This window comes from Nomascus leucogenys, chromosome 18, assembly GCF_006542625.1.
Source record: "Nomascus leucogenys isolate Asia chromosome 18, Asia_NLE_v1, whole genome shotgun sequence".
In the NCBI taxonomy this organism is placed as follows: domain Eukaryota; kingdom Metazoa; phylum Chordata; class Mammalia; order Primates; family Hylobatidae; genus Nomascus; species Nomascus leucogenys.
This window is the reverse complement of record NC_044398.1, coordinates 91,715,590-91,731,843: the sequence shown is the minus strand read 5'-3', so window position 1 is coordinate 91,731,843 and position 16,254 is coordinate 91,715,590. Positions and strand designations below refer to the sequence as shown.

General features: G+C 50.6%; 1 protein-coding gene across 1 annotated transcript in view; it reads right to left on the bottom strand.

The window, feature by feature from the left end:
- Nucleotides 1–16,254, bottom strand: part of LOC100607258 — a 153,954-nt gene that overhangs the window by 62,495 nt on the left and 75,205 nt on the right. Inside the window, 8 exon segments of the mRNA XM_030797618.1 lie at nt 2,235–2,327; nt 3,472–3,591; nt 3,687–3,824; nt 9,329–9,415; nt 9,527–9,689; nt 10,716–10,855; nt 11,661–11,849; nt 13,362–13,573. Coding sequence (XP_030653478.1) covers nt 2,235–2,327; nt 3,472–3,591; nt 3,687–3,824; nt 9,329–9,415; nt 9,527–9,689; nt 10,716–10,855; nt 11,661–11,849; nt 13,362–13,573 — 1,142 coding nt within the window.

The window sequence follows — 16,254 nt, the reverse complement described above, 5'->3', positions numbered from 1 at the left end:
ATCCATGACATTATATGCATCTGTCAATCTCCATAGGCTGGCAGGGCATGATGACTCACACCTGTAACCACAGCACTTTGGAGACCAAGGCAGGAGGACTGCTGAAGGCCAGGAGTTGAGACCAGCCTGAGCAACAGAGCAATACCCCCATCTCTACAAAAAATTAAACCATTAGCTGAGCGTGGTGGCGTGCACGTGTACTCCCAGCTACTCAGAAGGCTGTGGTGAAAGGATGGCTGGGAGGTGGAGGCTGCAGTGAGCCATGATCATGCCACCGCTCTCCAGCCTGGGTGACAGAGTAAGACCCTGTCTTAAAAATTAAAATTAAAATTAATGTTTGAGCTGGGCACAGTAGCTCACACCAGTAATCCCAGCACTTTGCGTGGCCGGGGCAGGCAGATCACTTGAGGTCAGGAGCTCAAGACCAGCCTGGCCAATGTAGTGAAATACCATCTCTACTAAAAATACAAAAAATTAGCTGGGTGTGGTGGCGCATGCCTTGTAATCCCAGCTACTCGGAGAGGCTGAGGCAGGAGAATGGCGTGAACCTGGGAGGCAGAGGTTGCAGTGAGCCGAGATCACGCCACTGCACTCTAGCCTGGGTGACAGAGCGAGACCCAGTCTCGAAAAACACTAATGATAAAAATGTTTGCACCCATTAGATGACCCAGCATCCAAGCTTCCAGGGTAACCCACCTCCACTCCCCGATGAATTCGGGGGATCAATCGCATGGGCTCTGAAACCAGAATGCCTGGGTTCCCACCCATGGGAGCTCCATGATCTTGGGCAAGTCACGCCACCTCTCTAAATCTCAGAGCCTCACCCACAAAATGGTACAACGGTGCCCCACGCCCCCCACAATAGCATCATGAGGCCACCATGAGATAATCCACAAAGAGGGTTTAGAACAGAGCCTGCCACGCAATCATTCCACAGACATCAGCTCCCAGAACAAATGGTTAATATGATGACATTTCCTCCAATCTAAGATGCCAGCAGCTCTCAAATGGGCCGTGATCTCAGGGAACTCCACAAAAGCAAAAGGTTGCTAGTGAAACGGTGACCTGTGTCAATGTGAAGATACAGACTGACTTCAGGGACATCAACCTGAGAAAGCTCATCCCTCTAAGAATAAGCAGTTCCCTCCATTCAGAGCCATTCTCGGGCTCCATTCAAGTTTCTAAAACCCAATACTCGGGGAATGAACAGCACGTGTTTAAAAAAATGCTGTCAGGGCTAGGCGCAGTGGCTTATGCCTGTAATACCAGCACCTTGGAAGGCCAAGGGAAGAGGGTCGCTTGAGCCCAGGAGCTCAAGGCCAGCCTGGGCAACGTAGCGAGACCCTGTCTCTGCCAAAAAAAAAAAAAAAAAAAAAAGTACAAAAATTAGCTGGTGTTGTGGCACGTGCCTGCAGTACCAGCTACTCAGGAGGCTGAGGTGGGAGGACCGCTTGACCCCAGGTGGTCAAGGCTGAAGTGAGCCGTGATTATGCCACTACAGTTCAGCCCAGCTAACGGAGTGAGATCCTGTCCCAAAAGAAATTTTAAAATGCTATCAGGCTAGGTGCGGCGGCTCATGCCTGTAATCTTAGCACTTTGGAAGGTTGAAGCAGAAAAACAGCTTGGGGCCAAGAGTTTAAAACCAGCCTGGGCAGCATACTGAGACCCCACCTCTAATTTTTTTTATTGCTATCAAATTAAAGGTCTGCCCCACGTCTCCTGAGGGCCTCATCCCTGTTGGGGTTTCCTATTTACACCTCCACATCCTTGAATTAGCCACCCCCTAATTCCTGTGCACACACCATGCACAGGCTGCTCAATGAAGCCACACATTTGGTGGGGAGACAGGGCTCCTACCTGAATGTCTTTCTCCACCTCCAAAATACCCCGGGTCAACAAAGCCCTCTTGAAGGATTATACGGCTTCTCCCAAGCCCAAATACAGGGCAGAGTTTGGAGGAAAACTCTGTTTCCGTCCATTTTCAAGAGTGAAATGTGATCCTTCACCCCCTTCGGCTTGGACCATCACTTACAAATGATGGATGTGGAAACCTCCCTGCCATCTGTTCTTGATTCTGCAGGGGCTGTTTGGCTAAGCACAACATTGCAAGTGTGGCCTCCCTCCCTCGGGCCCCCATCCTGCCTTCCTTCCGCCCATCTCCCAGCAGGCCAGCTGCTCAGAGACAACCCTTGGCAGGCGAGTCAAGGTCATCTCCAAGGGAGCAACGTCCATACCTGGAAGTTTGGAGGAAATGCTGGTCCGTGGGGATGCCTGAGCTGGAAGAAAAATGCAAAGTCGGACTCAGATCCGTCCAGCTGGACCGAGGCCTGTTGCAGGGAGAGTTGAAGAGGAGTCAGAGGGAACCGAGAGAGAGATGCAGAACCCTACGAGGTGGCTACTGGGCAAATGCATCCCAGAATATGCCCAGAGCTCAAACCAGAAACATCTGTCCTCCCTCAATGTTCCTCAGCCCTCAATCTTACTCAGGCTGTGCTACCAAAAAAGGTTGCTTAGGAAGTGATGTCCTGCATGGGGGGCTGGGAAGACCACTCTGGGACCCCCTACTCCCTGCCATGGTACCTGCTCATGCCTCTCACAGCCACACCACCTTCTACTTGACCCTGACCATGAACCAGGCACTGTGCTACCAGGTTCACAATGACCGCCTCATTTAATCCTCAACACTGCTTTGCTGGGTTGTTGTTACCATCCCATTTCCCAGCTAGCAAAACTGAGGCTCAGTGGGATTCAGTAATTCACCCAAGGTTACACAGCTAGTTAACAGTGGAACTGGGAATTGAACTTGAACTTATACAACACTAAAAGCCCACTAGATTGAAAGCTCCTCAGAGATGGGAACAGAGATGGGGACAGAGTTACCCAGCAGAGATACAACCCATCCATGCTGAATGAAAGGACATGAATGAACACGTCCATGGATGAATAAATGAACAGCCGTGAAAGAGTAAATATACCTACAATGGCTGCTATATATTCACCAAACTGCATTTCCTTTTCTTCCTGGACATACAGCTAAAACTACATTTCCCAGCCTCCCTTGCAGCTAGGTGGGGTCATGTGATGAGAACCCAGGCAGGAATGACCTTTCTACTTATGGGTCTGGCCCATAAAAGCCTCCTGCATAATTCTCCACTCCCTGTCCCTCCATCTGCCTGCTGGGGCAGAGCCACAAGGAAGGGAGGCCTGGATCCTGAGAGACTGCATGGAGCAGAGCCATGCTGAACTGAGACATGAACACTGGCCTTTCACAAAGAGCCAAACATTTGTTTACAACACCAGTCAATGCATCCTGACTAATCACACACACACTGCCAAAATAAGGGCTGTGCTGTTGGCTCCCCAGGGTCATGTCTCCTGCCACCTCCTCAGACATCTCATACAGGGCACCTTCACTAAAGGTCATTAAGACCCGGCCTCCCTCGGCAAGGGAGCAGAACTCAGTCTCCTGACCTGGGATGTGACGTTGTGGTTGACAGCAACTCGTGCATCCATGCCAAAGTTGAATGTTCCTTGGAGACTCCGTCTAAAGATGATGCCCCCATCCAAGCTCAGGGCCTGGGGGAAGCTCAGCTGGGAAGAAACAGACAACACCCTTTATTTCCACTAACAGCCAAGCTCTGTGTGGAGGGCACAAACCAGGGTCTGCCCAACCTGGGGACCCGTACCTGGTAGGAATGGGCCAAGTCCAGGGCCAGGCTGTGCCGGATTTCCCCACGCTGAGATCTGTCATGAAGCAAACCCTTCAAGTGCAGGGCAACTTTCCGGTTGACTTTCAAAGTGGCCTCGACCTCCCTGTTCTTAGCCTGGGTGTGTGAGAACCAGAGGCACTCAGAGAGGTCTCGTCCCATCTCTACGTGCCTGCAGAAGACACCCTGGGAATCCAGTGGTTAGAAGAAAGTGGTCCAAAGATTGATGGGTTATGGAGCAGTCTACACTCTTCCACTTATAGGGCAGGAAGTGGGGATGGGTACACAGGAAGGGTAAACTCCAGTGCCTACAGGTAAGATTAGCAGTGTGGGCTTGATGGAACAAATGTGAATGTGACTTGTTCAAAGAAAGTGCCTTGGGAGTAGTCTATTTTGTTCATTGCCATATTCCTAATACTTAGCACAGGTCCTGCCGTATAGTAGGTGCTCAATAAATATTTGGACAAATGCAGAATCACTAGTTACAGCCTGAAACCCCAAGGTCAAAGCTGTGCTAGAGTGAAAGAATGAGTAACTCATAGTGGAGTTGGCAGAAGAACACTTGTTCCATGATGACATCCATGTCCTCATCACTGGAACCTGTCAATATGTGACCTTTCATGGCAAAAGAGACTTTGCAGTGTGATTGGATTGAGGATCTTGAGATGAGGAGGTTATCCGGGTGGCCCTAAAGTAATCACAGGGATCCTATGAGAGGGAGGCAGAAGGGTCAGAGTCACACAGAGACTGGAAGATGCCACGCTGTTGGCTTTCAAGGTGGAAGAAGGGGCCATGAACCAAGGCATGCAGGCAGCTTCCACAAGCTGGAAAAGGAAGGAAATGGACTCCCCTCTGGAGCCTCCAGAAGGAACATAGCCCTGCTCACACCTTGATTTTAGCCACGTGAGATCCATTTTGGGTTTCTGAATTCCAAAACTGTAAAATTTGTGGTGTTTTAAACCACTAAGATTGCAGCAATTTATTACGGCAGCCATAGCAAACTAATACACAATTACTCCATCATTTATTTACTCAACAACCATTTAGCTTCTGCCACAGGCCAAGTACACAGTAGCATGTTGCCATCTTTTCCTACCTGTGTTCACTGAGAAGTTAAAAATGCCTGCCAAGGAGCTTTATCATTGGAGTGCATCCTTAAAGGGGTGCTCAGCTTTACTTTAGAACCAAGATGGAGGACCCAAAATAAGGGTCCAAGAGGGGAGAAAAATGTATGTCATTAAACAGTATTTTATTACTTTATTTTATTTTGAGACAGTCTCACTCTGTCACCCAGGCTGGAGTGCAGTGGCGTGATCTTGGCTCACTGCAACCTCCACCTCCCGGGTTCAAGTGATTCTCCTGCTTCAGCCTCCTGAGTAACTGGTATTACAGGCACCCGCCACCATGCCTGGCTAATTTTTTTTGTATTTAGTAGAGATGAGGGTTTCACCATGTTGGTCAGGCTGGTCTCAAACTCCTGACCTCAAACGATCTGCCTGCCTTGGCCTCCCAAAGTGCTAGTATTACAGGCGTGAGCCATCTCGCCCAGCCTAGACATGGTTTTAAAAAGAGCAGACAGCCAAATTATATGAAACTAAACGACTGCCCTTTACTCAGTCAGAGCCTGTTGTTGTCAGCTGGGATTTGCGGCCTGGTGTGGTCACACCATCTGATTTTCTTCTTATAAACACTCAAAATCTTCTGATTTTCAATGGTAGCAATTAATTTCCTTAAAAAATGTAAATAGTAAGCAGACCAAACAAAAACCATCTGCAGGTTGAATTTGGCCCATGGCGCTGGATCTGCAATCTCCGGTTTAAGAAACAGCAAACACCATTGGGAGCCACTTCTGCAGGTGTCTGAGGCTGTCATCCTGCCATTTGTTTCTCCCTAGAAGCTCCAATAACTGTACTACCTTATCCCTGGGGAGCCACACGCAGCCTTGTTTAATAATGGTGAAGGGAGACCCCAGAAGGGTGGCTCTCAAGGCTCAACAGCTGCCTGGTTCACCCTCCTTCCCAGAGGCTGTTGTGTATCTTGCAAAGAGAAACGGCTGGGAGTGGTGGTTCATGGCTGTAATCCCAGCACTTTGGGAGGCTGAGGTGGGGGGATCACCTGAGGTCAGAAGCTCGAGACCAGCCTGGCCAACATGGAGAAACCCCATCTCTACTAAAAGTACAAAAATTAGCCGGTTGTGGTCGTGGGCGCCTGTAATCCCAGCTACTCGGGAGGCTGAGGCAGAAGAATCACTTGAACCCAGGAGGCAGAGATTGCAATGAGCTGACATTGCGCAGCTGCACCCTAGCTTGGGCAACAGCAAGACGCGATCCTCAGTCTTGAAAAAAAAAAAAAAAAATGGTGGGAGGGGTCTGTGCATGAACCCAGGAGATGGAGGTTGCTGTGAGCTGAGATCAAGTCACTGCACTCCAAACTCCACCCTGGACAACAAAGTGAGACTCTTAAAAAAAAAAAAAAGAAAAGAAAAGAGAGAGAGAGAGAGAGAAACAAGGACTATCTTCCTTGCACACAGTAGACGCTCCATAAATGCTTGCTGAAAAATAAGGTGCTCTCCCAGAGTATCAACTCCTACTAGAGGAGTCGGGAAGAAGACCTGGATGGGGTTCTAGTAGGCATTTTGCAACACCACATTGTAATCCTCACAGCCACTGCGTAGAGATGAGCACTGCAGCTCCCATTCTGCACACAAGGCAACTGACATACAGAGACACAAAATAATTTGCCAAGGACACACAGGCAAAAACAAGTTTCACCCCTAGGGAGCCACATGTCAAGACCCTCAGCCAGGTGTGGTGACTCTTATCTGTAATCCCAACATTTTTTTTTTTTTTTTTAAGACCAAGTCTCTCTCTGTCACCCAGGCTGGAGTGCAGTGGTGGGATCTTGGGTCACTGCAACCTCCGCCTCCCAGGTTCAAGTGATTCGTGAGGCTCAGCCTCCCGAGTAGCTGGGATTACAGGCACCCGCCACTACGCCCAGCCAATTTTTATAGTTTTGTAAGTAGAGATGGGGTTTTACCATGTTGGCCAGGCTGGTCTCGAACACCTGACCTCAAGTGATCCACCCACCTTGGCTTCCCAAAATGCTGGGATTACATGTGTGACCCACCACACCTGGCCTAATCCCACCACTTTGGAAGGTGAGGCAGGAGGATCTCCTGAATCCAAGAGTTCAAGACCAGCCTGGGTACCATAGTGAGACCTCCATCTCTACAACACATTTTAAAATGAGCTGGGTGTGGTGGTGCACACTTGTGGTCTCAGCTACTTAGGAGGCTGAGGTGTGAGGATCACTTGAGCTTGGGAGGTGGTCAAGGCTGCAGTGAGTGAGCCATGATCGTGCCCCTGCACTCCAGCCTGGGTGACAGAGCAACACCCTGCCTCAAAGAAGACCCTCTAAGCCAGGGGTCAGAACTACAGCCCTTGGTCCAAATGTGGCCTGTTTTTGCAAGTGAAGCCCTGTTGGAACACAGCCACACCCGTTCATTACGTATTATCCAGGGTGCTCTGGAATAGTAATGGCAGTTACTAGTCAACAAGACCTGAACCATGTGGCCCATGAAGCCTAAACTAGTTACTATCTGATTCTTTCCAGAAAAGTTTGTGGACCTCTGCTCTGGATCCTGGCATGCAATGGGTGTTAAATAGCATCATGGCGGCAACTATTCATTGAGCACCTACTGTGTACCAAGCCCTGTGGCTATGGTGGTAAATAAAGCACTCACGGAGATCATGAGCTTTCCAGATTAGCAGAGGAGCCAGAGATCGACGAATCACACAAAAATAGAACTGAGGCCAGGTACAGTGGTTCACACCTATGATCTCAGCATTTTGGAGGCCAAGATGGGAGGATGGCTTAGAGTCCAGGAGTTCAAGACCAGCCTGGGCAATACAGCAAGACTCTGTCTCTACTAAAAATAAAAATAAAAACTAACCAGGTGTGGTGGTAGTATGTGCCTGTGGTCCCAGCTACTCGGTAGGCTGAGGTGCGAAGATCACTTAAGCCTAGGAGGACAAGCCTACAGTGAGCCGAGATTGTGCCACTGCACTCCAGCCTGGGTGACAGAGCGAGATTTTGCCTATTTAAAAAAAAAAAAAAGAAGAACTGGAATTTGTGATAGGTACTAAAAGCAAAAGATACAGGGCAAGCTGGGTGCAGCGGTAATCCCAGCACTGTGGGAGGCCAAGGCGGGCAGATCACTTGAAGTCAGAAGTTTGAGACCAGCCTGGCCAACATGGTAAAACCCAGTCTCTACTAAAAATACAAAAATTAGCCAGGAGTGGGAATGCACATCTGTAATCCCAGCTACCTGGGAGGCTGAGACAGGAGAGTAACTTGAACCTGGGAGGCAGAGGTTGCAGTGAGCTGAGATTGCACCACTACACTCCGACTTGGGCGACAGAATGAGACTCTTTCTCCACAAAAAAAAAAAGGAAAAAGAAAAAGATGTAAGGCATCACTAGGGTAAGCAGGGGTGTGTGTGAGGTGGTCTGGGGGTCAGGTGAGAGGATGCTTGAGCCCAATCCTAAAAGATGAGTAGAAGGGAGGAGGCAAAGCTGAAGGAGAGGGTGACGGCTCCAGGCACACAGGACACACAGAGGTCCCGAGGCAGGAAAGAGCCAGGCGAGGAAATGCGAAGAGGCTGGATGAGGCGGATACAGGCCACGAAGCAGGGCTGAGGGGACAGGACTGGGGCTTTATCCCAAGAGAGGCTGTCAGAGTTAGAGAGCATGCGGGTGGCAGGGTTGTGCTGGCCTTTAGAATATATCCCTCTTACTGTCACAGACTGTACTAGGGAGGACCAAATGAAACAGGGAACCCAGGCAGGAGAACCTTTTTTTTTTTTTTTTTTTTTTTTTTTTTTTGAGGCAGTGTCTCACTCTGTGGCCCAGGCTGGAGTGCAGTGGTGCCACCTTGGCTCACTGCAACCTCCACCTCCTGGGGGTCTCCTGCCTCAGCCTCCTGAGTAGCTGGGACTGCAGGTACCTACCACCATGCCCGGCTAGTTTTTATATTTTTAGTAGAGATGGGGTTTCACCATGTTGGCCAGGGTGGTCTGGAACTCCTGACCTCAGGTGATCTGCCCCCCTTGGCCTCCCAATGTGCGAGGATTACAGGAATGAGCCATCACGTCTGGCCAGAACTTTTTTTGTGTGTGTGTGGCAGGGGGTGGGGATGGGGAGTGGGGGGGTGGGGATGGGGAGTGGGGGGGTAGGGGAGGTGTCTGAGTCCAGCTCTGTTGTCCAGGCTGGAATATAATGGTGCAATCACGGCTCACTGAAGCTTCAACCTCCTGGGCTTAATCAGATCCTCCTGCCTCAGCCTCCCCAGTAGCTGGGACTACAAGCACATGCCACCATGCCTGCCTAATTAAACAATTTTTTTTTCTTTTGTAGAAATGGGGTTTCCGTATGTTACTCAGATGGATGTCAAACTCCTGGTCTTAAGCGATCTTCCCACCTCAGCCTCGTGAGTAGCTAAGACTACAGGTGTGAGCCACTGCGCTCAGCTCAGATAACATGTTTTTAATCCTACTGAGAGATAAGAACAACTTCAACCAGGGCTGAGCGGGGTGCAAAGGTCTCTGGGGTCTCCGCTTTTACCGTCTGCTGATTCCAAGTAACCAGGCACCCCTCTGTGTTCCCGGGGATGACTTTGCCATCGTATGGATGCGTCAGACCTGCACAGACCTGGCAAGGACAACCACATACATGTACACACGCATGCAGGCAGTCAGGAGGCAGCTGGGGCCTTCTTCCGGCTCTCAGGCCCCCTCCCGGCTATGCCCCAGACCCACTCACCTAGGGGTGTCCGGCCTGGCAGCCCAGGACCACGGTCTGCAGGGTTTCCTCTCGGTCATTCAGGACAACCCTAGTCTCCAGGGAATAGCGCTGGTGTCGCCTATCAGCCGTGAAGGTCTCCTGCAGGAGGAGGCTCTGCGGGATGGGCAGGTGCAAGGGGTGCCTGGTGTGCAGAGGGAAAAACAGGCCAAAGCCATTAAAGCAGCTGGCAGTGTCGGGGGACAATTGTGCTCCACGGTCTCAGCCTGGGCCTGTCACGAGCTTGCAGAGTTAAGACTCTGCCACAGAGAAGAGAACATCAGGACACCTGGCAGCCCTGTGCTTTACAATTTGGCATCCACAACCCTTCACCACTTCACTGTGCCAGCGAAGTGGGCATGGCTGGGGTCCCTGTCGCCATTTGACAGCAAAAACCCAAGGGGATAGACAACACACAGCATCTCGTGTCACACAGACTGGGACTAGAATCCAGGCACGGTCTTTCACTAGCTGTGTGACCTTGGGCAAAGGACTTGACTGCTCTGTGCCTCAGTTTCCCCACGTGTAAAACGGAGGCTAAAATAATACTGATCGGACACAGTGGTCGGGATTAGAGATAACGTACATGAAATGAACACAAGCTCCCCAAGGGCAAAGGTTTCTGATGTTCTGCTTCTCTGCCATTTTCCACGTGCCCAGAAGAGCACTTGGTCCATAGTATGCGCTCGATGAATGTAAATGGGATAAAAACACGAATGAACACTCTGCAAACGATGCTGCTGTTCCTTTGTCATCACTGCTGCTGTTTAGGCTGTAGGTGACTTATCTAAGGCCACACAGCTGCTCAGTGCATAGCCTGGAGTCCAAGATGGCTCTGCTCGTCCCAACCTCTTGCTGTTCCCTGTACACAGGGAACTGCTTTTTTGATGAGCTCTGTCTCTAGGAAAAGAGAAGACTCCCCAAGCAGCTCCAGGCTAGGATGATGAGACTCTAACTTCTGCTCCCACCTCAGCAACTAATGGAAGGGGTGAGGCATGTGGGAGCTTTCAGGGGAGGTGGCTCTTCTGTGGGATTTGGGTTCCTTCTGGGCCCCAGCAGGTCAGCAGGGATTCTCCAGGTAGCTCTGCCCATCCTGTTTCCCCTGGGGATGCTCCATGCTAGAGAAGGGAAACTTGCAGGGGTGTCAGCCGAGGAGAAGGGGCACACGCACCTAAGGAGCAAGGTCCCCTGTTTCCGGTACAATGTCCTGTCTTGCCTCAGCTCCTCCAGCTGTCCCTCCAACTGCAGGCCCCGAGGCTGGCCCTGGGCACCAGTCCGCAGAGCCGTCAGCGACACCTGGGTCTTCCGGGGCTGCAACAAGATCCAGGCTGAAGAGAGGGACGGGCCAGCAGGACCAAGCTGCAGACCTGCCTTGCAGGAAGGCAAGGGGTAGCCCCCCACAACCTGCCCATCACCCCCAGAAATGACTATCCGAGAATGGCTACTGAACTGGGCCACAGCCTCCACCCTGATCAGACCACCCGATCCCACCCGCGTACCGCCATGGCTAGACCTCCCTAGCTACCCAGGGGGAACAAAGAACTTGGACTTCTCAGCTAAAGGAAGCCAAGCTTTGCTCCTGGATCTGTGCTAATGTGACCAGGGTCCATTTCACAGACCAAGAAACTAAAGCTTGTCTGGGCGCAGTGGCTCATGCCTGTAATGCCAACACTTTGGGAGGCTGAGATGCGAAGGTAACTTGAGCCCAGGGCTTTAAGACCAGCCTGGGAAACAGCAATACCTCGTGTCTGCTAAAAAAAAAAAAAAAAAAAAAAAAAGTGAGTGATGCATGGTGGCATGGGTGGCATGTGCCTATAGTTCTAACTACTTGGGAGGCTGAGCAGGGAGGATCCTTTAAGCCCAGACGTTCGAGGCTGCAGTGAGCTTTGATAGCATCACTGAACTCCAGCCTGGGCGACAGAATGAAACTGTCAAAAAATATATAAGAAAAGAAGGAAAAGGAAAGAGAAAGAGAAATAGAGGCTCCAGGAGGCCCAAGGTCAGAGGCCAAGCCAGTGGCACAAAGCCCTTTTCCATCCCAAGCAGGGACAGAGGTAGGAGACCGAGGTGAGGGATTCGGTGGTCTCTTGGCTGCACGGGCCTCCTGGGCTCTTACCCACTCCAGGTGCCTGTAGGCCGCTGTTAGGTTCACCTCCTGCTGGGGGCCTTTCAACCAGCAGTTCAGAAGCTTACGGTCCCGGCTGTTCTCAGCATGGATCTCGCCCTGCACTGCTGCGTTCCAGGCTGACTCGAGTTCGCTCCAGCTGTGGAAGAGGCTCTGTGCCAAGACTGTCACCGTGGAAACCTGGAATGAGGTGGGGCGGGGGACCAAGGCCTTTGCACACCCTATTTCCTCCCCCTGGGATACCCTTTCATCTCTTTCCTGCTGGGTAAACTCCTCTTCATCCCTCAAAACCCCTTCAATGCCATTTCTCTGAGGCCTAACCTGACTGGTGCAGGTAGGCTAGCTTTCTCTACAGGGCCTTGAGACAAGAAGAAAAACTCCTGTCTGTTGCCCCAACCCTGAGCAGAAATAATTTCCTTTTCTCCTCTTCAGTTTGGGGAGGGAATCTGATCTCGTTGGGCTGCTATTACTAGCAGCCAGGGTGTCTGTACCCTGAAGGGCACATGCTGGCAGGTGGCCTCCTCTCCCTGCACCATCACCATGGTCTTCGGGAGTCCTAGGAAGAGGTGGTTGTCATCTGGCTCATTTTGGAGCTGGGGGAGGTAGGCCATTTGCAGCCACCACCCTGGCACAAGCCCTGCATGGGATGGTTCCCTGTTGGCCACCATCCCTTGTTCACACAACTCAGGGGTCTCACAAGGAGAAGTGACAAGGACAAGACAGGGTTTGGGCGTGGCTGAGGCTCCAACCCAATACCAGAACTTCGTAACACTTTGTCCCATGTCAGTGATCCTCGGTTCCCCACCATCAACTTCCCCATTTCCTAGAATGGCACTTCCCGCCAGATGCTTGGGCCAAAACCTCAGAGCCATTTATTTCCTTTCCTTCACTCCTTCCCCACCACTAGTCCATCAGCAAATCTGGCATCTCTAGGATCTGGACACTTGCCGGCACCTCCACTGCCACCACCCTGGGCCAGGCTGCCATGCCCTCTGGTTGGGTGAAGGGCGGAAGCCGGCTAGTCAACCGCACCTCGCTCTCCTGTCTTGGCACCCTCTGCTATACAGAGGCCTCCTCATGGTCCCTAAGATTACACTGCCCTTGACTCCAACCTGGTGCCACCCAGCCCCCTGCCCCAGAGGGGACTGTACTGCCCTCAGATGAGCCCAGTCAAGGCCCGGACCTTCCCCACGTCCACACATCACCCAGGTGCAGGGGACACAGTCCACCCGCCAGGCTCCCTCCGCCCTGCAGATGACACTCATGGCTTTTCTCCCAAACCTATTCTTGCTTCTGCACCAAACGCGTGCAGAGAAGCAACTTCACGACAGTCAGTACTTGGCATCAAACCGACTTACGTCACAGAAGTTTTCACTCTGTTTTTTGGAAACAGCCAAATGTCTATCTGTTTCCAAAGTCCTGTTCGACTTGCTTTCCTATTTTATATTCCTCTCCCCATCAGCTGCCAAGCAGGGATATGGGAAATCTAGATTTTCTTTTTTTTTTTAGATCTAATTCTTCTACGTCACTTAGGAACTAAACTCTGATAGTTGCAGGCACTGGAAGGGCCAGACTTCACACATCTGTGAGCTGCTACCTGCCCACAGGCCTCAGTTTTTATCCGCCTCTGCACCAGAAAAAGATCTCAGCGGCAGGGGACCAGGCATATGCTGGGGGCCGAGAACTGCTCACCCGGAGGTAGGTGGTAGCTGGGGTGTAGACCTGGATCTTGCCTTCCCTGCTGGGGCCCTGACTCCTGCAGGCCACGCTGACCACCAGGTCCTTTAGGGTCCAGGCCTTGCCCAGCGTTAGCTCCAGGACAGCTTGGAACACAGCTCGGTGTGGCCAGTGTAGCCTGTGAGCTGCAGAGACCATCAGCCACGGACTATCCAGGTTCAAGGCTCCTGCAAGGGGCAAAGAAGGAGAATCTGGTATGTGGGGTAGAGAGGAAGCTTCTAGCAGACAGCAAGAGGTCTGCTGAGTCTCATCACAGCCGCGATGGACAAATCTCAAAACTGGGAATAACTAGGCCTGAGGGAACTTTCTAGGACATTGGTAATGTCGTGACTAATTACAGGTGTTTGGATCACCCAAGTGTATACACCTGTCAAAATGCATCCAATCGTACCATGGAGATTTACACATTTCACTCTGCTTGATAAACACATGCTGAAACGTTTAGGGGTGAGACGTATCAACGTCTACAACTCACTTTGAACTGCATGGAAAAAATAAGAGGGCTGGATATGTGGAGAGAGAGGTGATGAGGCAAGTGGGGTCAACTGTTAATAGCAGAACCTAGTATGAGAGGATGCTGGTAATCACTGTCTATTCATCCAACTCTTCAGAATGGAATTTTCTCATAATAAAACATTGGAAGGTCAGGCACAGTGGCTCATGCCTGTAATCCCAGCACTTGGGGAGTCCAAGGCGGGAGGATCACTTGAGTCTAGGAGTTTGAGTCTAGCCTGGGCAACAAAGTGAGACCCCATCTCTACAAAAAATAAAAAAATTAGCCAGGCACGGTGGTGCTGATGTATATCCCAGCTACTTGGGAGGCTGAGGTGAGGGTGCAGTGGCTGTGATGATGCCAATGCACTCCAGCCTGGGCAACAGAGGGAGACCCTGTCTCAAAAAAAAACAAAACAAAACAAAAAACAAAAAAACAAAACAAAAAAAACCACACACACACACACACAGGTAGAAATGCTGAGGGCTGGAAAGAAAAACAATAAAGAAGGAATTTGATAAAAATTGGGTAGGTCAGCAAAGGGTTCTAGGAGGAGGTGACAATTTACGTGACACCTAAATGAAAGACAAGGGGGAGTTAGTCAAAGGGGCAGGCAACCCACCCCTGCTGAAGACAGGAGATTTACTGTCTGGGGAAACTGAGGCAGACAGGCTCAGATGCAGGGACAAAGACACACTGAGGTGAGGGAGGCACCGTGGAGTTGAGAACAGGGAGACATTGAAGAGTGGGCAGTCTGGTCCCTGCCCAGTTGCTCCCTTCCCACGGGAAGCGGGAAGTTGGCACCACAGAAGAACAGAAGGAACGCACGTATCCCTGGAGAGCCAGGTCCCCACCCAGTTGCTTGACTGACAGGGAAACCCACCAGTCCTCACATGCTCCCACCTATACATAGCGCCTCTTTCCAAACAAGTTTTCAGTCTCCAATTAGTTTTCTATTTCATTCATGTTCTTTCATGGTGATAAAGATCTTATTTCACTTTACAGATCACAGTTGCGATCTGGCAAACTCGGGCCCTCCAGAACATCTGCCTGGTTACTCAGTTTTTTTTTTTTTTTTGCTTTTGAGGTCATGGTCATTCATTTATTTCTCATTCCATTGGGCTGGGCCAAGAGTCATGCGCCAGTGTATAGATTATGTTATTCTGTTGCTTTCAGACAGAATTGGGATCCAGGTTCTAATTGTCTCCCAAGTTCAAGACCTGGATCAGAACCAGAAGAGAGCAGCCACTGCTGCAGCAGGCTAGGGGCTGCTGGAGGAAAGGGACGCAACAGACCTAGCGCTGACCACACACAGGGTTCATGATCGAGGGTGCCCCTCTGGGTACCCGAGGATCCTGCACACAGCTCATGTGTTGGGGAGCCCACAGAGGCCCCTCAAAGTGAATGGGGATGGCACAGGCCTGGGTTTGGAACTCCGGAGCTGGAAGGATGACTGCATCTGCCCGGGCAGGACCTGAAAACATGTTGTCCTTCCATTTGTACCCCAAAATCCTGTGTAGAGTCTTTCCATGAGGACAGGGCCAGGGCTGGCTCCTGGGCCTCTGGGTGACCTCATGGGTCATCCAGTGAAAGTCCTGCAAACTTGTCACCGTCTGGGGACATTCCTGCCAGTTCTTCTCCATGCTCTTCTGCGTGAGACACTGGGCAACTGCTTTAGGCCATTCATGATTCTTCTCCCTCAACTCTTCAAATTCAGATTTCTAATCTTTTAGGAAGCTCTGGACCTCCAGTTACTCCAAAGGGGAATTAACTGGTCTGATGATTTTTCTAGTTTCTCGGTTTCCTTTTCCTTTTTTACTTCCTGAGGGCTTCTAGTCATTTTAGTCAGATGTCTCACTTTCTCCACTTTTATTCCTGAGTTTTCTCCCGGGATCCTTTTTACGGCAACCTTAGGGCCTAATCCTGGGTTGGCAGAGAACTAGCACTCACTCTCCCCTAATGGGATCCAGGCGAGTCAAGAGGTGGCCAAGTGTGGAAATGTGTTCTCTCCTCTCTGTTTCAGCAGATCTCTTACTGTAAGTTTTATAAAACGATTTTAAGGAGCATAGATATTTTTAAACAAACTTTTAAACCTCTGCTCTAGAATATGAGATCCCTAACTTTGCTAAACTGCTGGTTTTAATTAAGCCCTCAGGCAGCTTCTGAGTACACTCAAAACATAATTACCCTGTTTGAAAACAGAGTAACCAATGTTTTGAGCAGCCGACTCAAACATAAGCACATATCCAAGGCTGGCTTAGCATTTGGGGGAAAGCCTCCAACAGGAAATAAAGAAATAAAAAGAAAAAAGAAACTCGGAGGAAACAGATAAAACTCCCCGAAATTCTGTAACTT